At 41.2% G+C, this 22,377-nt stretch overlaps 1 protein-coding gene across 2 annotated transcripts in view; it reads left to right on the top strand.

The window, feature by feature from the left end:
• GALNT13 (polypeptide N-acetylgalactosaminyltransferase 13) overlaps nucleotides 1–22,377 on the top strand; it is a 135,602-nt gene that overhangs the window by 32,123 nt on the left and 81,102 nt on the right. The window contains exons 3-4 of one of the 2 annotated variants that reach the window (XM_010563057.1): nucleotides 9,111–9,113; nucleotides 17,885–18,032. In XM_010563057.1, the coding sequence (XP_010561359.1) occupies nucleotides 9,111–9,113; nucleotides 17,885–18,032 (151 nt within the window). Of the gene's footprint in view, nucleotides 1–9,110; nucleotides 9,114–17,863; nucleotides 18,033–22,377 lie in introns of both variants that reach the window. The other variant, XM_010563058.1, reaches the window with a different exon arrangement.

Here is a 22,377-nt window from a genome sequence, read left to right as displayed (position 1 = left end):
AAAAGTGAGTTTTCTGTCATTTGGAGGCTTTGAAGAATTGCTTCATTTTTAGGGGCTCGGGAAGAATCATCTCTGCAAGGAAGGTGCCTCAGCATGCTAAGGATGCGCTAAGTGATTCTTGGTGGTGCTGAGCAATGGGGTTTCCTCTGAGGGGTGGGAGCTGGTGTTCACCCTCGCAGGCAGGGTGCTGTGCATGGATTTGCGGTGTGAAGGTGTCAGGAAAGTGCCATGGTTGCTAATGCTTTCCAGCAGAGATATTACAGGAATGGGAAAGTCCACCTTTCGCATGTGTAACTCCTCATCAGTGGCAGTGACAAAATGTGCTTGCATACTGCCAGTCACTACTTAAATAGGGGCACACACAGTTGTTTTCCGTAGGGGTTTCACTAGTTACTTTCCTATCTCTTGCTTCTTCACATACTCTTTTGTTAATAGTGTGGTTTGCTTGAGGAGCCATCTGTTGCTGAATGACTTTGCAAATGACCAAAATAGCTGTCAGTTACTCTGTGTTGTATGAACACAGTCCCTGACTGTAACATGAAGAATCACAGGTATGTATTTGTTTTATTATTCAGTATTTTATAGTTATTTTCTCAGTTATGGGGTGCTAGTCTAGAAATGACCAGCTTAAGTCTAAAATTCAAAAGGTACCACTTACTACACCATTGTGATTTACTGTCTGTGGGAACTGGCAATCGTCCCTTTTTCTTTTATGTAAATCATGAGTTGCAGTAATTTGTGACACGATAGTACAGGGCTTATTACAGCCTCCACAAGTTAGTAAGTTTAAACTAGTCATAAAAAGAAGATTTATTACCAAGCAGACACCATGATTTAGGTCAACAGGCCTAGACAGGGAAGCGGTTTTCTTGATAATGTAAAACTTGTCAGTAGCTTTTCTTACAAGGGAAATGATTCTTTTGGGTGAAAAAAACCTTCTTTTTTTCATTTAATTTTCATTAAACTTAGTAAAGCACAATATTTGTTAAAAAGGCATATCAATTTTTACAATCATGTCAAATTTAGCTGACCTCTTTGCAGTAATGAAATACTTCATTAAAACTGTTTTTCCTGTAGAAAACAATTCCGTAAGTGGAACATAGCAATAATTAGTATGAAAATGCAACGTTTTAAGGTGCCGCATGCTTGCAGAGATGGATATCTTACAGACAGGCTTTACTGCCTGGGTGCTGCTGTTACTAAAAAGGACCCGCCTGTGCCCAGCCTTTTCTTTATAAAAGGTGGTGATTTTGGATGGGAACTTCACAAGCTGCCATTTGTTCCATTTTGAATCTCTTTGCCTGGGTAGGATTCGCCTGTCCTGACTTTCCGCTAGTGTGGCAGGTTGCATGTCTGGGCGTGCAGCTTCCCCGCGGGGGTCCCCCTGTGCCATCCCACCATGCCTGGAGACCTTCAGCAATGAAAAAATCCTGCAAATACCTGTTCCTGTCTGTAAATGGATTTGCCCCTTGCTAGCGAGGAGTATGAATTTTTCAGGGAGAAAGGAGATTTCTTAAGCAAGTAACTTAAGGCTTGTTCAGAAGGCAGTGGCTCTTCAGAAGGAAGCTCCTTCCTTTTTTCTTTCACTGAAATAACATCTTCTGGGCTAGACCAAAGTACATAGCCTCTGCGCACAAGTGATTGATGCCTGCTGCCGAAATATGACATAATTACCCATCAAGCCTCATATCAAATACCAATTAGGATAATGTACGATGCTCTGCATGCATGCCAGCTGCGGGCTTGCAATGTGTCGATTCAAGTGGCGGGTGTCCTGAAAGCAATTAATCCTGGTGTTCGTAACTAAATGGACTTGTACACATCGAATTGCTCTTCCTCAGACACTCCTCAGGGTTGCTTTTGATAGCTGCAGACGGGTGCGCAGGTAAGGCCCCGAAAGAAGGGTGACTCGGGGACACAGAGGAAGAAACCTGCCGCCCTCAGCCCCGCTCTGGTCCCCGTGGCACTGGGGGGTGTCCCATGGACATCAGAGTCTCTCCCGCCTCTTTCCCCTTTCCTGAGCCCTCTGATGTCTGGGTTACACTGCATTTGGGAATCCTCAGCAGGTTCCTGCTGATGACTGAATTTGGGATGGCAAAATTTGGTGTTGGTTGGAGGTAGGAAGGGAGAAGGATGCTGTTGTCAGCATCCCTCCTGCTTCTTGTGTGGAGCCAAGCAGGCAGCAGCAGCCCCCACCAGCCCAGGCAGGGGACTGGGGGACTTATTTGCAAGACTTTTCACAAAACAAGTAAGAAAATTCAAGAAATGTTTTTCTCTCCAAACTTTTGCCTTCTTTAAGGTATAGCATGGTAGAATAAAATATTGAACTGTTCAGCCCTACAGGGAAAAACCACAGAGCTACAACAAAGAAAAATCTTTTACTAAAGATTTACTGAAGGTATGTGTAAATAAATTCTGGCAGCTATCAAACATTTCTTTTTTCATAAATGTTGAAAAAGCAGCCTGTTAATGAAAGCAGATAAGATGCTGAGATAGAAAAATTATATGTCAGTAGTGGTTTCACTTTATAAGGCACTCTAAAATACTAGAATGACAGCCAAGGGGGGTCAGGGAAGGTTTAAAAAATAAAAATAAATGAAATGCCTCTTACCTTCATTCCATGCAATTACTGTCTGCATAATTTTGTTTTGCAGAAACTGGTTTGACTCTCACCGTTAACCTTACATTTGTAACTCTACTTAAACATTTTTGGCTTCATTTGTAATGGTGAGTTTTTCAAAGTAAAGAATGACTAATGCTGCAGGAAAAAATGGCACAAACTTACATACACAAACTGGTTTGACAAAGATCTTTACAGGCCGGTAGGACTACAAGCAGTAGTTACATGGTATGTAGGTAATGCCGTTACGGCAGTATGAATATTTTTAAAAAGGAGTGCCCATCATAGGTGTGCCCATGGTGGGCAGGAGGAGCACGTGAAGGACCCCCCGAGCAAGGGATTCTCTTGCTGAGCAGCAGGAACTTCTGAAACATGGCCCAAAATGTGTGGCAGGCCAATCCTCCATCTGCTCGCTTTCCATCGACTTTTGCTTGCTTAGCACTCAGCATCGGTTAGGTATTTCCATTGCATTTAAATTAATATTGATACACTAATACATCTTCCCTGGCTTATTGCTCACTTCTAATTATTTTCAGAGAGGTAACTTGTATCTCATTGTATGCGCAAGCCCAGGATTCATTTATAAAACACAGCCATAAAGGTGATAAATGAGAGTGTGATTCCTGTGCCTCCCACCCTTTCCTTCAAAGGCCAGGGCTCATCCCTCTCCACTCCAGCCGGCTGGCTGGGGAGAAGACATCGTCGCTCCTCCACGGAGCTGCCGCCCTGCGCCCAGGAGCGTGGTGACCACCAGGACAAGGGATGCGTGTGGCAGAGGACAGCATCGCTGCTGTCGGCCCAGGGATGTCGTGTCTGAGCACTGACAGCTTGGGGAGCAATGGTCTGCTCCAGAGTGCCCATCCGAACAGATGTGAATCCTCTCCTTTTCTCGGGTTTTTGTCCAGGATAATTTTTCCTACAACGGAGGAGGCACATGAGTAGACTGAACCTTGCTGCTGTTCTTTGTTGATCTTGAAGCCTTGTCCTAAGTTTCTGTAAGACGTCTTTTGATTAGAAATGGCCAGTTTTTCTGTCTTGCTTTATGCATCCTTGGTTTTATCTTTGTGTATGAAACCACAAAGCAGACAAAATTATCTAGAAGCTTTGGATTGATAGAAACACAGCCACTCCCTGTTTCCAACACCAGAAAAGCAAGTAAATCGGTGCTGTTGATGCATATTCCCCAAGGACACGAGGCGAAGGCTGCCTTGCAGGCGCTGCCCTGTGAAGCCTGGTGCTGCAGGGAGACCATGTGCCATCAGGCAGCGCATGTGGGCAGGGAAGGAGGCCTTGAAGAAGACCCCAGTGATTTCTCATTAGTCTGTCCCCATCCCCATGCACATACATGGTGTGTAACGCCCGCTCAGGGCTTTCCCTTGGTCTTTGCTTCGGACGTTACTCATGCCATGGTCGTAGCCGGTACTTTCAGCAGAAAGCTGCTGCCTGGTGGTGTGAGCTGCAAGAGAGTCACAAGCAGACGCAGCTCTTTTCGCTCTCGCCTTCGTGTCTTCTTAATTTCCCTTTCTACTAGAATTTTTGTTTCTCTGCATGGTGAGTGCCTTCCATTTTTCTCCTCTGAGCTGTTCCCAAGAAACATTAATCCCTGCTCTTTCCTCTGCTGGCTACTCTGCCCATTTACAATTATAACCAGGAGCTAGCACAGGGTAGAGCTCAGGAGGTTTTTTGGCTTTGCTGTTGTAAACGTGACCTGACTGGTGCTTGCGGGTGCCCCCGAGGGTGCTTGGCCGCTGCAGCCCGGGAGGAGACGAGCCCCGAAGCAGCTCCGTCCGATGGCCTGCGTGGAGGAGAGAAGGGTGACTGCTTGTGAGACAGAGTGACAGTGAAACCATTTGATGACATAATTGGGAGTCATATATTTACGGTTTCTTCCTTCAGGGCTGGTAACATAACCATTGAGATTTTACAGAGGCTGAGGTTTCACAACGCCTTTCCTCAGCTGACTGAAAGACTTTTTCAGAGATTCAGTGATTACCTAGTATCAGGGCTTTCACATCGCTTCATTCTCTAGTTTGTCTTGAAGTCCATTATAGTGGAAAGATAAAGCAAGCAATACCTGGCGATGCAGTATTTTTTTGAAAAAGATATGAGCCTTTCATTGTCACATTCATAAAGATACTGTTTATTAACTGATTAGGTATGCAGTAAGATTGGAAGGGGGTGGGCTGGAGCGCATTATTTTTATCCTCTTGAAAACAGTATGACTGCTGAGTCCAGTTTCTGTGGTTTCTTAACTTTGTATTACAGCTGATTTGCTAAAAAGAACAGCTATGGTTCTGAACTGCGTTGAACTAGTATGATATTTATTTAGACTTTGAATTTTTATCAAAATCTAGCAGTAGCTATTACTGCAGTGTAATAAACACAGCTAGTAAATGTGGAAACCTTTTACATTTAGATTGCATCATTTAACTGTGTGTAGATTTCTTATGAATTAATGAAGGATGTTCATAGAAAGTTGATGTATTTTTCTGATGAGAAGATGCCTTCTTTCAGATCTTCTTTCTTAGAAATGGCAGCCAGTATCCGTAAGTAGACTTCACATCCATCCTAAATGGTATTTTTTAAAAAATCTGATGTTCAGTTTATTCTCTCACTCCAGACCTCCTTGTACCTCTTTAGGCTTTCTGCCTTGAGGCTATCCATAGCAGAGTCAGTTCAGGCCGGTATGTCTCCAGACACCATGTGAAGCAAAAATGCTGAAAAAAGTGTATTTATGACAGAAGTTACAATGAGTTCTGATGCTTTTAGTATTGGAAAGTAACATTCTTTTTTTTTTTTTTTTTTTTCCAGAATCATGGTACTCTTGTGTTGAGAAATACTGAGAAGTAAATGATCTATTTAATGACGTTTATGACAACCTTACAGGATTTATTGCTCCTGTATAATTAAAACTAGAATTCTTTATGTTCTGGATTAAGATAAGTCTGTGTATAGTTCTGAGCAGCAGAGATACATCACATAAATGGCAAAGGACTGTGAATTGATCCTTCAGTTTATTGGATTCTGCATGGAGTTTATGGCAACAAATTATTTGGGATAAAATATCTTATATGCACTATGGAGATGCAACCGAGAATTATTTGTGTAGGATTCAGGTTTAAAAAACCAAAGCAACCAACCAAAAACCCCCAGCCTTCTGTGTAGCAGGCTAGTAGAAGGTTACTGCAATTCAGATAGCCATGCACACAAATACAAAATAGCAGTGATGGCAGTTATGATGTATCATACCATGTCAGGACTATTCCTGGTGACTGTGAAATTGGACGTGTGTTTTGGGTGATGGAGCAGGAATGTTCCTTAGCTTCAGTGTGCTTTTGTTTCTGAAGTCAGTGAATGTTGCAAGGGCTTTTCCTGAATTTTGGATAAAAGCTGCTGTGTATCACCGTTGCTGGAAGCACTGGGAGGCAGGGCTGTATGGATCAGACTACACAGCTATTAATTGGTTGCTCAAGCAAAACCATTGAAAAGATAAAGTTATTACTTTCAGCTGCCTTGTTTTATGGAAAAAATGAATGAAGATAAAATAAGCAATAAAGATAATGCTTTGAACTGAAATGTTACACAAGTAATTTAATGACAAACTAGAATAAATCCAATTCTGGGATTTCAGTACAGGAGACTGGAGGTTTCCCCCATGTGAAATGGCTGCCGCACGAACCATCTCCAGTGCAGCTCCTGCTAGCAGGGATCCCCATGTTCTGCTTTATAACCAAAGGGCAATGCTCCATGGCCTAGAACAACTGCTTAGGTGATCTTTTTTTCCCCTGAATATTGTTTACCAGTAAGAAAAAAACCCCCAAGGAAGTTATTCAATACTGTATGACAACTTTCTGTTAAAAAAAAAAAAAACACAAAAAACCCCCAAACAAAAACTAATGCTCTCTTGCATTCATGGTGAGTTACTGATTGCAGCTGAAAACCTGCAGTTCTCCTGTGTGAAACTGTACCAAAAGTATTTTTAGTAATACCAAATCATTGTTATTTAGAAAATAAGACTGTATACCACATATAGGTAAATTTGATAGGGAGGTACAAACCGCTGTTGTTCTTTAAACAATGGGGTTTCAGTCTTCTTCTGACTTAGTCCTTTAGATGTCACTTCTGCCTGTGTCCAGATGCTGCTCCAGCCAGCACGGCAGTACGGTGGAGGGTTTTTTGCTGTCTTTCCTTATTACAGACTCATCTCCACCCCTCCAGCTCCAGCTGTGCTGTCGTTTCTTTTCCAGTTAGGCTGCAGTTTGCTGACAGTCATCCCTGAGCCCTTGGGGAAGTAGCCGCGTTAAGGCTGCAGACCCCATCCGCATGGAAATGCAGCACGACGGAGGTCTGCGGCCAGGCTCCTGGCTTTCCCGAGAAGCGCAGGGCTGGGGCCGGCAGGCTGTGGGAGGAGAAAGCTCCTAGAATTTGCAAAATGGTGTTAAACTGCATGTAACACAGCTATGGCACCTCCTCGCTGGAAGGAGGGGATGCTTGCAGTCACATTTCATCCCTTGGTGGGTGCCTGAGGCAGCGGAGCGAGGCTGTGCTCAGGGTACGTTAAAGTTAGGAGCATCTTCCTACGTGTATAGCTCTCCATTTAGCCAGCTTGCCTAGCTAAAGATAGCATGCGGTATCGGAGAGACCTGAGCATGGGTTTTGATAAGATTCCTCTGAGAATGAGACAAGAATGACAGATTTTATGCCTCATATTAGTATTGTAGTAAAATATAATTGGAAACTGCGTGATGCATAACGTGCTTTGGGAAAGACCGGGCGCCTGTGCTGATGGAGGGAAGAGCTGGGCAGCAGGAGAGGCAGCAGCCAGCTCTGCCTGGTGTGCAGGTCCCAGCTATGGTACTCCCTGTTTGATGTATATACTCCTCTTTCAATCAGAAGTTTATTTATGAAATACATTTTTCAAATTTTCATCATAAGTAGAGACAAATTATCATTTACTAAGATATATTTACCAGTAAGCCATTCACATTTTATCTTCTACATGTTCTGTGTATGGGGATGTCTGAGAAGACTTTGTGTATTGGGCAGATAGTAATTGTGTGGGACTTACACCCCTTTAGCTACTTTCTTCCCTAACTCTATAATGAGATCAATTTTATCCTCATCTATTTTTTTTTTACCTTTCCAAACAGCAAAACATCAAAGTTGGGAATTTTTCCTTTCAAATTGCTTGCGATGCTGGTAGCTGCAGAACGAGCGAGATTCGGGCTGACATCAGACTCTTAATAAAAAGAGAGTTCTCTGCTCTGTTGTTCAAGAAGGTCCCATCAGGGACCCCCAGCTCTCCTGGGCTGTGCACGCACGGGATGGTTCCTCCTGGCAGAAGTGGTACGTAACCCCGTTGTCGGGGGTCTAACCCATCCCTACGGAGGAAGATTTCAGATTTCAGAGCAGGGCTCACAGCCCGTGGAGCAAACTGGTAGTTTTGAAGCAATCCAGTCTGATTGTTGCTGTTGGGGGAAACCAAGGTTTTTATCTGTGATGGAAAAGTATAAAGTGGTATTTCCAACTTCAGCTTTTAGAAGTTTCAACCAATTAATAATACATGAATAAGATTGGAATGACTTACTGACTAGACAGTTTCTGAAACAGGAAAATGCTTTTTGATGCAGAGGGTATTTTTCTTTTTTTGCAATGCCTATTGATCGCGTTTGTACACGGTACCCACAGAACACCCTCACCTTTCAAAGTGTTTGCAGTGTGCTTGGTGGTTAAACCAAAAAGCTGTGGTTTCTGCCCATCAGCATCGCTGCTGCTTATGTGTTACTGAGGGTCTGAAAATACTGCTGGGATGTTGCTGTGGGCAGCAGTCCTCGCCTTGTCTGGGTGGGATGAGCTGATGGCTGGGCTGTGCGTCTGGGGGGACCAGAGAGACCAACAGGTTTTTGGGGAGTTCCCATCCATGCTTAGCCCGGGAAGGTGGGACACAGACGGGTGTGCAGGGGGTGACCCAGCTCTGGGGGGATGGACCCCACAGCCCCCCATAGAAGAGCAGAACAGCATCCTTATGTTTGCAGTGTTGTTTGTTACTCAGAACTGAAGTGCAGGTGTTGCAACCAAAGTATAAAGACAGAAGATGAACATTTGGGGTGAAACCCCCCCCCCAAAAAAAAGCATGGATGATGAGTCCTTATGTCTTCTGAGAGTTGCCATGCTTATTTGTGCAACAGTCCTTGTGCAGTGCTTTTACTGAATTGTTAAATAAATTGAATACTTTGAAATCTACTAGGCTCTGCTTCCCCCACCCTCACCCTTTTCTTTATCTTGAATTTTGTGCTTTCTATTCTCCACTCCACCAAAGACCTCAGCACTTCTAATAAGCCCTTGTGAGGGGGTTGTTTTCATTTCCAAAGGAGGCCTATCTTGGCTGACAGATGATGAAAAATGTCTGCAGGCAGAATGCTGGAAAAATAGCATTTTTATTCTTTGTGGGCATGCTTCAGTCAGTTCCATTATCCCTGCGTGCACCAAGATGGTCATTGAAGAGGTGAGCTGTTAATTCTTGTGCTTGGAGGTAAAGCTATATTTGATAGACTTTTTTTTTTTTTTTTTTTAAAAAAAGCACACTTCAGAAATATTTGAAATCCGCTTCAGTAAGTTAACAAGCAAAACTGCTGAATCACTGTCCTTCTTAGTTGCAACTATTAAATAGAGTTAACCGAAGCACTGTGAGGCGCATACAGAAGCCTCCTTCGAAAAGTGTTAAGTGTATACAGCCCCTTCTGACATTACACAAGTGTGGCAAGGTGTAGAACTCTGCGGAGATTTGTAGATTACTTTGGTTTCAACATCTTGAAAGATAATCACAGAAGAATTCTGCTGCAAATTAAAGCAGCCTTGTTTGCTTTGCTAGAATCATATGAATTTATGCCCTTGAAGGACAAAAGCTTTTTTTGGTGCTTTATTCAAACCAAGCTCGATTTCATTGAGTGAAATCAATGGTTTAGAAAAGGCAGGCAAGGATGATTTCAGGTACTGTTTGGCCTCTGTGTGGGGAGGGACTAAATCAAATAATTCTACTGCTTGAAAAAGCGGTAAGCGAAGAAGGATAAACTGAGGATTTGTAAAGGCATATATAGGCAGAGGAGGTTGATTAGGGATTCAGTGTGTATACTGAGGTAAAAACCAATGAAAATGTGAGATAGCAAATCCAAAGCAAATAAAAGGGACACTTTTTTTTGCCAGCAATGCTCAGTTAAGTTATGCAGTTCATTGTCAAAAAGATAAATAGATTTAAAGAGGGAGTATGCAAGCTGGTGGCTATCTATTGAACATAACGGTCTGGGTACAGCCCCCACCTGAGCAAAGGGAAATCTCTGAAAGAATTATTTTAAAACCTGTCTTATCTTTTCTGCCATGATCTATCAGTTGCTCTGAGACAATGTACTAAGCCAGAGAGACCTTTGTCCTGATCTAGGAAATGATTTGTCATCTTGCGATTTAATGGACGCCTTTCCCAGATGGGCACAAAACAAAGAAAGGTTTTTGGTTGTGCTTTACTAAATTATAATAATAACAACTGGAAGAGGCCTGAAGATGCTTCATCTAATCAGTTCTGCTGTTGATATTGTTCACTCCTATGTTTTTCACAGTTCTGTTGTAGATTACATGACAAACAAGTTTTTCTTAATTTGCGCACTGAATCATCAGCACAGACTTTGGTTTTGGTCAGTAGAAGCCTGACCTCTTCTGTGCCGTTTGTTCTCTGGCTTTAGTTGAGATTTCTCTTTGCTCGGTTTCCCACACATACTTCTAACTTTATCCACCTATGCTCAACCCTTAAATATTCTTAAAGAGCATCACTTCTCCAGTTTTTATGTGTTTAGCTCATGAAAATTCTTCTATTTCCTCAGGTGTGTCAAGGTATGAGTATAATTCAGTAATTTATTTTGTTGCTTGGATTTCATCTAGGTTTCCTTGAAAGGCTATAAAAACTCTGTTTTCAGAGGTTTCAAAGCAAATATTTAAAAAACCTCCCAAAACAACACCCCACATACGCTGTGGATGTTTTAAGTCCAGTTAATTGTGTCCTGTGTGGGGAAAGCTTAGGTGACCTTTTGAGATTCACTTCCATCCCTATTCTTCTCTCATTTTCCTTCTTTCATCGTACATTTAAACAGTGACAAGTAGACTGCAATTTCAAGTTCATTAATCAATGTGATTTACAGAGAGACGAGGAATGTAGGTCTCTATTTTGTTAAGGTTTTTCACAGTGTGAATTCTTAATATTAGAAGATTGAGCTAATACAATCTTTGTGGAAAGGAGAAATGATGTGTGTATTTGTCATACACACCTGGCAGCAGTAATGGCATTCATGTGATAGCAGCTATATGCAGCCATCCTCTGGATTTTGTTTGCCATTTAAGATGTGTATATCTATATATGTGTACATGTATGTTTATATACATAATTATATATGTGTAAGAAAGTATTTTTCTCCTGCCTTTTTACTGGACCATGGTGTGTGTCTCAAGCTTGTCCTCATGCGTCAGGATGGACAGTCATCTTTCGGATCTGCAGTACATGTTACCCAGAGCTCATCCATACTGAAAGCAGAAAGGCTTTCTGATGGTAGTACTCACATTATTTGAGCTATGACTATAAGTAGCTTATGTTAAAAAAAAAATAAATACAAAATTACTGAAATAGTTCTGTCTTCAAGACACACATGACAGAAGATCTCAGATTACTAAAGCACAGGTCACCTCGTACTTTGTCAAGGGTAGTATGATAGACCAAGGAGATGCCGTGTAGATGGCATCAAATCTCAGCGTCTCCTCCAGGTATTGGTTCTGCTCATTCCTCCTCACCCCTCAGCCAAGGTATCTCTGGGTAAGGACAGAGCCATGAAAAACAGAGCCTTTGCAGTTTTGAAGTATTTTAGTTTCTTCAGCCTTTCCTGGAAGTAGAGTATTCCCTTAAGTATTTCAGATATCTAAAAACTTATTTTGTTTTTGACTTAGCATCATCTCATGTAACTAGTATACAGGAAGGATACTTAATGAACTTTGATGGTTGCTGAGGATTAAGACACATTTGTAAATTCACTAAAATGTATTTAGGGCTGTGTCACAAATACCTTATGAAACATTCATGTTTATAGAGCTGGCAAAAACCCCTGTTAATAATGGACTGAGACTCATTTCACTTTGTGAAGGGGAATATGGTCAAGGTAAGTTAGAAATCTTAAGTATGAATCAAAATACGGTATTCTAATCAAGTTCTTGTAAAAGTGAATTAATCTGGTATACAAAAATAGTTTTCCCGGTTACTTCAGCCTCTAAATCCGCTTTGGTTTTCCATACGTCCTCTCTCACCGGGGGCTAGTTTTGAAACTTGTGTTGGGTGTTGGTTTCAAAGTACCCATGCTGTGGGTGGGGATGCTTTCCAGCTCCCCGAATCCTCGTGCTGTCCATGCTGCTGTCTGTCTGATACCCTCTCATGTCCATCGTCCTCCTGCCACGGACACACAGAGGGTCCCCGCTTCCTTCTGGAAATGGGCAGATTCCCTCATTTCAAGACTTCTAAACCTGAGCGAATCTTATTTACATTATACAGACTGTTAGTGCCAAAATATATCCGTGAACTTCACTGGCAGGAGAGGCTCTCCTGGATGCCCTTTGCCAGCAGGATAACTGGGCTTTCAGTGCTGCCAGAGGGATCGCTTATACACTGAGATACGCTGGTGGGTGAAAGCCTTGAATAGTGCTTTTTGGGTAAGATTTCATGCAAAGCAAGTCAAATGCAAATGAATTCAGGAGGCTACTGCTGTACATATGGTCAAAAATGCAACCTGTCCCTGTGCTTAGAAATGACTTGAAGTACAGCATGAGACAAAATTGCCGGCACCTATGTCCCTGAAGCTCAGGAAGGTACAGTACAGTAAATAAAAACTCTTTCAGTTTACCGAGGAGTGGTGTGAAAGACCAACACAAGCCCATGGAGACCCATCAGCAAGGCCCGATCACAGAATGAGGCAGAAATAGCGAAGAACAGTGAATTGAAGTTTTGTACAAGTGTACCAGCAAGAGGAAAGCCTGATAAGGATGGAGGTGGGCTTTTCAATGCAAAGGAAAAGCAAATAAGAGATGAGTTGAAGTTTTTTGTTTGCTGTTTGTTTTTAGTATTCATTAAAACTTTCAACTTACCAGCAGCAGAAGTACTCCCAAAGTATTGATGGATCAGACGTGCTAATAAGCTTACTGATAGACAGCCAGGTAATGTTTATGTAGAAAAATTAAATACATCTCTCAGTTTCTCCCCCCCTGGCTTCAAGGATTGTGATTATCCCTGAGTCCCTCCTTGGGTCCCCGGTACAATTGGAAGTTATTTAAAATACAAGCCTGGAGGTGAGTTCAGGTACTTGGAAACATGACAACGCTGTCTTTTACCTGTGGGTTTGGGCTCAGAAGGGCTGCTCCTGATGGGGACAGGCAGCTTTCTGTGGAGTCAGTCAGCTCCTTCCATTGGGGAAAAAACCTGGAGGCAACAGGGTTGGAAAATCTTAGACCTCTCCTAGTTGGAGGATTTGCATATTTTTTTGCAACATCTGGGCAGCCCCTGTTTGTGAAGACCCATCTTGCCATTACCACTGCAGAGGGATGGAGTTACTCACTGCTGAGTCATTTAAAGTCAATGATCTTCCCAATGCTGTTGAAAAGAAGTATAAAAACTATGTAGAAAAGGTGTTTTGGACAGTAAATTCTAAGTGATATTTTCGAAGATGTACTCTGTAAGGAAATCGCTTGCTATGCTCATTTTAGCTTATAAACACCAGTACAGGTGGAGTAATTCATAATCAGCAGCATGCATTCACTGATTGTTGCCTCTTTTACCATTCATACATTATGAATACTTAAGAAACAGATTTTTTTTTTATCCGCTAGATGAAGAGATTTTGTGTTATATTTATGTTCTCTGATTGAAGAAGTGTGTGTGTGTGTGTATGTTTTACATAAAGATTTTTGTATGGAAACTTGAATACAAATTTGGTATTTCATAAAATAATCTGAACAGTTTGATTTGAAGTATGCGGTACTAATGAAGTATGCTGTACTTCCTAGAAAGAGGGTAAAGCAGAACATAAAAATTTGGTGCAGTGACAATATCAATATTTGGAAAAACAAAATTGTTTTGTTTGCTTTGGATAAATAACATATCATTCAGTAGAAATATTTGTAGTGGCTTTGTGCATTTAGAAAGCCAACTTTGGTGACATACCTGGTGTTAGAAAACTTTTGACACTGCCTTTAGATTCTCAAATCTATTCAATGCTAGCAAAAATTCAATTTTCTATGAAAAGTTTGGTCAAATTGAATATTTACAAAATATCTTCATTTGCTAAATATTCCTGCCATCTCTGGTATTGTGATGTTTACTTGGGTCTTATTTTAATATTTTATATGTATTGTTTGGAAAATGGAAAGTGTTATTTTTTTCTAACTTGAATATGGTTGCATTGTTGTGTGCTTTGCATCTGCTGAGTTTGAGATGGTTGAGGACTGTTTCTTACAGACTCTCTGGGCTCAAAACTTATTTATTCAAATATGGTCCTGGGTATGGATTCAAGTTACACCTCTGAAAATGCTGGTGTGTATGTGGTTGTTAATTCATAAACAGTGTGCAGCTTCTCTAAAGATTTAATAAGCTGAGGTTGCTGCATTTTAACTATAGCAGAATTAAATATGTTTCTCCATCACAGATATGTGTAAGCTATGATTGAAATGTAATCTGATAATACTTTGCTTTGAATAAAACCATGTGAGTGGAAAGGCTGTTGAGGAAATTTCTGATTAGTTTTATATTAAACTTCAGGACAAGAAAATCTCTTTTGAAGTTTGATCTTGATGGACCTTAGTAAACAACAGAAGAACACAGAATCTTGTAACAAAAATTAGTTTTGCAGATGAAGGAATATATAACTCATGCTTTCATGCAGCATAAACAAAAGTTTTCAGGCTGAGTTTAATCCGAGTCCGTGTGATGGTACACTGCAAATGCGCTGGGATTTCTAATGAATTTACAGTGAGTTTACACTGGAGCATAACATCCTCCACAGCTGCCTTCCTATTATTTGGGCTCAGAATATGAAACCCTTCACTGTTGGTATTCCACACATTTTAGGGAGATACAATTTTGATATCTGGCTTACTACAAGGAGAGGCAGCAAATTTACTGTCGTAATAATGACTGTGCTAATAACGAGCTGCTAAATTCTTTCTGGTTTTTTTCCCCTAAATAATTTGTTTTAATGAAAAGTTTCTGATTTCTACAGGAGATTGTCACTAAGATATTTTTAGCCAATCCCAAAGTATTTCAGCAGAAAAGAGAAACATTTTGGTATGTTGCCTTACTGTTTCAGAGGTGTTTAGTTATGCTCTGTGTTATGGGACGAGACGCCTGATCGCCTCGCCGTGCCCGTGCCGGGGCTGCAGTGAGCGGATCGGAACGTGAACCAGGCAGCTCCTTGCCTGGGCAGGGAGGTGATGTGTGTGCTGCTGATGGGGTATGATGGAGAGGTGGTCTTGGTCTTCTGGATAGGGTCTGTAAAGTCATGGAGGTAGTACAGACCCTTAAATACAGCTTCAGAGGCAGAAAAAACAAGAATTCCTCTTCCAAAAGATGATCAGACTGAAGGATGCCACAAGGCCAAACTTCCTTCACCTTCTCATCACTCCTTTTCCTCTGCAGAGACATTCATCCCTTTTTTGACGAATTCCTTCATTTCCATTTATGTTGTGTTTCTGGGGGAGAAAGGCATTGGCCAGGTTCCTTTCTGTGCCCCTTACCTGTTTTTCCACGGTTTCAGCAGTCAGGCTGACTCTCTTTGCCTGCTCCCTGCTGCTGTTTAGATAAATCTGTGCCCTCTGCCTCTTCCAGCAAAAAGGAGGCAGAATTTATTTCCATAAACAACATTTGCAGCTTGAGGGACTAGCTTTTCAAATTGCAGTCTCTGAGGAGTCTCATCGTTTCTCCAGAAAGTGATGATATAGCAGAGTTTAATTACCAGCCATTAATGCGGAATATTTCATGTTCCTATTACGCATTACATAAATATACCTTATGAAATGTTCTGAGAGGAATTTAATAGCATATATAATGTATAATTGTGTGTGTATGTGGGCAATGCAGGTTTCTAAGCAATTCTGCGGGTGAGGCGTAGCTGCGGCGAGATGCAGCATTGCGCTAAGAGGCAGCTAAAAGCACAGCACGGCTATGTTCTTCTCATACTTTATTTCTTGCCAGTGGTACTTCTAAACGGTTTTGACTGTGAGATGTATTCTCCAAGATAAAATTCTGCCTATTAGGGAACATATATAGCGGTGTAGTCATGAATTCCTTTCCCAAAGCCAGGTGAGAAGAATCAGCGGCTCTGCTCAGACATGAAAAAAGGTATCTAATAGCATCTCAAGCGTGCCTGCAGTGCTGGTACCCGTGCCACAGCCTGTTTAGCTCCCGGGAGGATGCTGCCGACCCCAGTAGACGTTAACCACTGAGCCTGTCGTCCTTAGGAAATCATCCCGGACGCAGAGCACTTCAGAGTTGCCACGTTTAAGATTTAAGCATCTATCTGATAGCAATTTCATCTTTGCATGTAATCACAGCAAAAGCGAATAATTTCTTCCTACTGCAGCGTATAAAGGTGCTACTTCTGATCAAGGGGAAGGATAAAAAAATAGATCAGATAATACTGTAAAATGTTCTTCGCTCAACTGAAGCATAAACTAGAACTGCAGAAACAAAATTTCTGTGCCCAGGGTGTGTAATATTTATTTTTAAAAAGCCTTTTATGTAAATTTCTGCTAGCCCTGATGTCTGATTTGCTTGAAAAATCATAGGTTTCTCCTTAAAAAGTCACTTAGTCTGCTTTCTGTGCATTTTGTAGAAAAGGGCTTATTCTTCTAGCGTTTTTTGTTGTTGTTGCAAAAATAAATGATTTAATTACTCTTCAGGTAGTAGAGAAGGCTTCAAAAGTGACAGTCTTTCAAGATATTAAGCATCAAAATGTTTCAAAGTGATTTTGACACTAAAGATGAAAAACGAACGGGATGGCAGAAAAACAAAGCCAAGGTCCCTTCGTTAAGATAGAACGGTAATGTTGGAATACGGCACAGAAGTTCACAGCTTGAAAGGCACCGTGAGCATCAGTCCCTGCCCAGTACGGTGCTGCAGGACCACGTGTGTGAGGACTGGAGTCACGCACCGACGGGTTGGCTTCTGCTTATTCGTGAGAGCAGCAGCTGACAGTCAGCACTGAAGACAAATTAATTGGTGTTAATTAACACCTCTTGACAGAGGCTGATTTAAAGTGTGAATGTAAAATTGGTTAAGGATTCAGGTGTTCCGTGTTCTGTTGGTTGATACAGCACCTAGGTAATTAGCTGGGAGCGAAGCTGGCCTCTTCTGCTTAGCTGCACGTTGAGGTCAGAGGAGGAAACTGGTGGTGATTCTGTCATCCTTTGTCTAACGCTTTTGCTTTAGAATAATGATTATTATAATTATTTGTATAGGTGGGATGTTTCCTTCCTTTTCATATGCTCTTGCCTAAAAAGGCAGTCAGCATCTTGTTTATTTTTGTGTGCTTATATGAGATGATACTGTAATTTTCCTTAAAACTCAAAATTGACTGTACAAATATTTCTCAAAACTAGTCTCTAATAGTATGTAAAAGATACTCTGTCAGGGTTGGGATACTATATTTTTCAGGATAGATTGTTGGGGTTTTTTGGTCACTGAAGATTAATTGTTTTATTTACTTACAGGGATGGGATTATGCTATCACATGCCTGGTAGTTAAAACTAAATAAAAAAGTAAAAAAGCTGGTTAGAATTAGTGTAATACACATGTTCTTCAAATATTTTCAGTAGCTATAAAAGTGTTTTCCAAACCTTTTCTGTCTGCATAATCTCACAGAGAATCTGGTGTTGTGCTCTGTAGTCCTGGTGTAAATCTCTTGAGAACAGTTATTTACTGTCATTGTGATTACAACCAAAAGCTGCAAGTGAACAAATCTGGGTTTTTTAGTCATCTTAGAAAGGAACTAGATATAAATTTGGATCCAGATAGAGAAAAAACCTCACAGGGAAGCACAGAGAAAATTGTGGTGTGTTGTTATGTTTTTTAACGTTCCTTGTTGAACACCAAAAATTGCAGAGCCCCATTGGTGAAGAAGAAAACTGATGCCCACATACTAAGAGCTGGCTTTTGCTATTTTGTGTTACAGCTGTTATTTCTCGAAACCAAGAAGGACCTGGAGAGATGGGAAAGGCTGTGCTCATTCCAAAGGATGACCAGGAGAAGATGAAAGAGCTGTTTAAAATCAACCAGTTTAATCTTATGGCCAGTGACTTGATTGCCCTGAACCGAAGTTTGCCTGACGTGAGGTTAGACGGGTGAGTCCCTGGAGCATTCTGCAGAGCGGCGGCATTGCCTACCTTTTCAAGGCATGAGATACAGCACTGTCCCAAGGCTAATTAATTAGTGGGTGTTACTACCCGTGGGTGCCTGAGGAAGCTGTTTGAAAATGCCAGGGTTTACCCATTCTAGATTTGGCTTCTAATGCACAACTTTCTTAGGAGAAGAGTTACTGCATCACAAATGTTATTATCTGGTGGAATTTATTTTGTGAACAGCTGAATAATTGTCAACTTAGAGCAATCCATTTGCATTGCGGCACATAACAAAATGCCCTCTGGTGTGTCTTATCACCTGGGATAATTTAAATATTTTTTTCTTCAGGGAAAACATTATTTCTAGGGTTTTAAAATGATAAAAACATCAATGTCTACTTTATAAATTTTCATAACTATGCTGGCGGCATTTAAAAATTGACATTTTAGCGCTGATAAAGAGGAAATGCTACCAATACCAAAAACTACCTGCAGGATGGAGTTTTCTTTTAGTTTTATCCAGAAACATTTCCAGAATAATCAGAATTTTATAGAACATCTTTCAAAATGTTTTGCAACAATACAAAAACTGAAGAGGGTTTGGTGGTTGGGGTTTTGTGGGGGTTTTGTTTTGTTTTTAAGTCTAGTAATATATAATCATTATTTTTGAGTGAAGCCTGACGTTTGTGTGGTGACTTTGAGACTGTGGAATAGCTTGGGGGAGTGTTTCACCAAGCCCATTGAATTATTTTTAAAGGAATTTATGGACTAATTTTTCCAGTTACAACAGTGGGCTTGTGTTTCTACATGTATTTGATGTGAAAGTACAAATGTACATGTGTATCGTATCTCCATTTAAATAGGGATTCTGATTGCTATCTAAAGATCCCCTAACAAGTTATGATACTGAAAAAAAAAAAAGCCTATGTCTGTGGTATCCATTTTTTTCAGCAGTCAGAGAATTTCCTCCTCTCTCCCAGGAGCAGTGTTAATGCTAGCTGATGGAGTAGGCTAGCAAGCCCATTTTATTTAACGTGGGACTTCTGCTTATAGGGGCATTCTTGTAAGAATCTCTAACAGAGGTTGCATGCGTGGAGGATTATCCAAACTTACATACTTTTGGAAGTAAATTTTTAGAGGCGGGAATATTTTTTCCACTTGATTTTTATAGAAACCTAGCGTTGATTGAATTTTATCTTTTTTCAGTTCAGTTTTTTTCCCTGTTCTCCTTCACCTACATAAACAGTCTGATTTACAGGTACTGCAGCTTATAACAAATAAAAATTTAGAGAAATATAAGCATAGGTAAATATATGCAAGTGGTCAGGTCTTCTAAAACCTCCCATTACTTTTGGTTTTTAAACTGAATTGTCACTTAGCTGAAATCTTGCTTATCATGCTTTTGTTTGAAATTAAATTCTTCATGTTCCCATGAAAATTAAGTACTTCGTTCCCTAGATTTTATTTGTAAATGCCTGCAAATAATAGAAGTAGAAGCATTGCTTTAACAATAGAGCTTGTTCAGAAACCACAGAGGTGATGCTTCTCCACAGCACGATCATTTGTAATTCAGTGACGCCAAGTTCCCATAGAACAACACCTCACATCATTGCCAGCAAAGACGTATTTCACAAAACGGAAGCATCGGAAACGCTTTATTGCTTATTGCTTGTTTGTTCTTTATTGCTTGTCCTTTGCAAGAGTGCCGAGGGTAGTCACGTCACGACGAGCTGGTGGGGCTGGCTTCAGTGTTGAAATGATTCCAGCGGGCACGGGGCATCTTGCAGACTTTCTGGGAAGCGAGGGGGATGCTCTGTGCTGCTGGGCTGGGTTTTCCCTTGCTGCTGCCTAACTGTTTTCTTGTACTGTGATGCTCTTGGCCGGTGGCCCAGCTTACATTAAACTGCCCAGGTAGTGGTCAGTTCAGTGTTAGGTTCTCCTCTCTCACGGAGCCTTTGCAGCCCACAAAGAGACAAGACCCGAGTGTTGCACACACCAGAACAAGGGGGGCACCTGCGAAGCCTCTTTCTCCTTTCCCTTGGAGCAAGCGTTGAAAAGGAAGTACATATTGAAGAAATGGGTAAAATGTTCAAGCTAATGAAGAGTTCTACTCAGTCTAAGGGAGATGAGCTATTTAATATGGAGGGAAAGCTGTCTAAATGCATTTTCTTGATGAGCAGAAGTTTCATATCCTTTGTTGAAAGGACAGAAAGTATTATGGGATTTAGAAAAAAAATAATTTTCTTTTCTCATTTTCCTCTTCAGACAGATGCTTTCTGTACATATTCTGTCTTTAGGCAGTATTAAATTGTTCTGAAAGCCAGTTTATAATGCTTTGCTATTAAGGAAGAATATGATTTTATGGTTAATGTATTTAGTGTATGACAAAGACACGTTTTTATTGACATGGGGGACAGAGGCATCTGATTTGCACTGGGTGTCTAACTCTTTGCGTCTTTCACATTATAAATGCAAGCTTCTCTTTCAGAGGCCAGGAAGTTTTCTGCGGCAAAAGTAGGTGAATAGAAGAAAAGAAAATAAAAAATGTTCTTGCTGGACGTGCTGTCTAGTGGGAAATTCACAATAACCTGTGTAGCTGCGGACACTGCTGTGTAACGGGTAATCATGAGCTGATGGAAAGATCAATGTTATCAAGGTGTAAATGTATTAAATCAGTGTATTGGCTGTGAAGCAGCTGCACTAAATGGAGCAGAAAACTTGAGGCCAGAGAGATGAAACTTTGCTGGAAGGTCGTCAGGGCAAGGTTGACTCATTGCAGGGCAGTAGCAGAAGGGGAGCAGGATGGGATCAGTCCCATGGAGCTCCACATCGTCACTGAGTTATTTGCAGATTGGGCGCTGGGAAATGGCCAAGCTGTTCTCCATTTCTGTAACGATGCCAGGGGATTAAAGGAGTGAAGGGCATTTGTACAGGACTAATTAACTCCTGGCATGACTTGACCTTTTTATTGTATCTATCACATGTCAACATTTTGCTGCGTGTAAGTGGTGTTTTCGCATTTCTCTGAGCGTATGCCATGCCATTAAGTCGCAGTCTCCGTTCCGGCTTCCTGCGCAAGCAATTAAGGGCTCATGTGCCATCAGGCTTGTGTTGGGGGTCTCCGGGGGCGGAGGGGAGTCACAGCTACCGGCAGCAGTCCTGAGCATTGCTCCTCTTCTCTGTCTTGCATGAGATGTCCCTGACAGATGTGGCGACTTTCAGTCTTGGGCTCCTTTAAAATTGAGATGTTGGAAAAGCAGCTGAATGCCTTTTTCTCAGTGATGTCCTCTTCCTGCTCCTGGTGGTGTCAAGTATAGGCTTAAAACAGAAAGTGATGTGGTGTCTGACTTCCCACACCCTGTCTTCAATGAAAATAAAACCTCAGCTTACCCATTAGTCCTGTGTTTAGAAGGTTTTATGATTTCCAGCTGTGATTTAACCCTAAATGCAAAGTGTCATCTCCTGGTGAGATTTCCCAATGCCTTTCCCTCTGCCTACAAGAATTAGATTTGTGTGTTATAAGATTATGTCCATGTCACAAATGAATATCTACAAATAGATATAAGAATTCTGATAAGAAACAAACAGCCCTAGAAAAAGAAGAGCCTTGTTGTAATTTCTCATTCTAGAAATTAATTATTCAGTTTTGCGACCGTACGTTCATTGGCAAAGTCATTGGGAAAAGGGCAGTGAAAGGGAAGTAGTACACTGACAGAATAGCTTTTTCATTGCTGTGGGATGTGTATACATATATTATATATTTATTTTATATATATTATATATGTATAAAATTAATCCATTTCCATTCTGTTCCTGTTCTGGCCTTCCTCATTCCTCTTCCCTCTTTGTTCCTTGCTGTCCTTTTTATTCATGCAGGCAATTTTATCCCGACCTCCTGATGTGGGTGTACAGATTTCACTTGCTTTGCCAGGGCTGCTGCTGTCTACATAGCACTTTGCGTGTACTTCTGGGAGTCAATCTACAGCGTACAAACTTGGAGTAAGGATCGAAGATGCTCGTCAGTCCTTTTCACTCCCCTCCGCAGCTTGGTACTCACATCCCACAGCGGCAGAGAGTAAGAGAGCTCTCGCTGTTTGGGATCGTTGCTGCTGTTGTGCCTCCAAACAATCAAAGCAGTGCTGTGGCAAATGGAGGGGGTGGTGTAAGTGTCACAAGAGTCTAAATAAGAAACACGTATTTAAGAGGGAAAATAAACCTGAGGGAATCTTAATTTTTTTCACATTAGCAGACGAAAGAACTCCTGAAACCTTTTGTGACTCTCTGTTTCTGCTTAAATGTTTGATGACTGTGAGCTAATTCTGGATTTACACTGCAACCACAGTACTTG

Source organism: Haliaeetus leucocephalus, unplaced genomic scaffold (genome assembly GCF_000737465.1).
Source record: "Haliaeetus leucocephalus isolate CR32 unplaced genomic scaffold, Haliaeetus_leucocephalus-4.0 Scaffold163, whole genome shotgun sequence".
NCBI classification, from domain to species: domain Eukaryota; kingdom Metazoa; phylum Chordata; class Aves; order Accipitriformes; family Accipitridae; genus Haliaeetus; species Haliaeetus leucocephalus.
The sequence above is the reverse complement of the archived record's forward strand: the minus strand, read 5'-3'. Positions and strand labels throughout refer to the sequence as shown.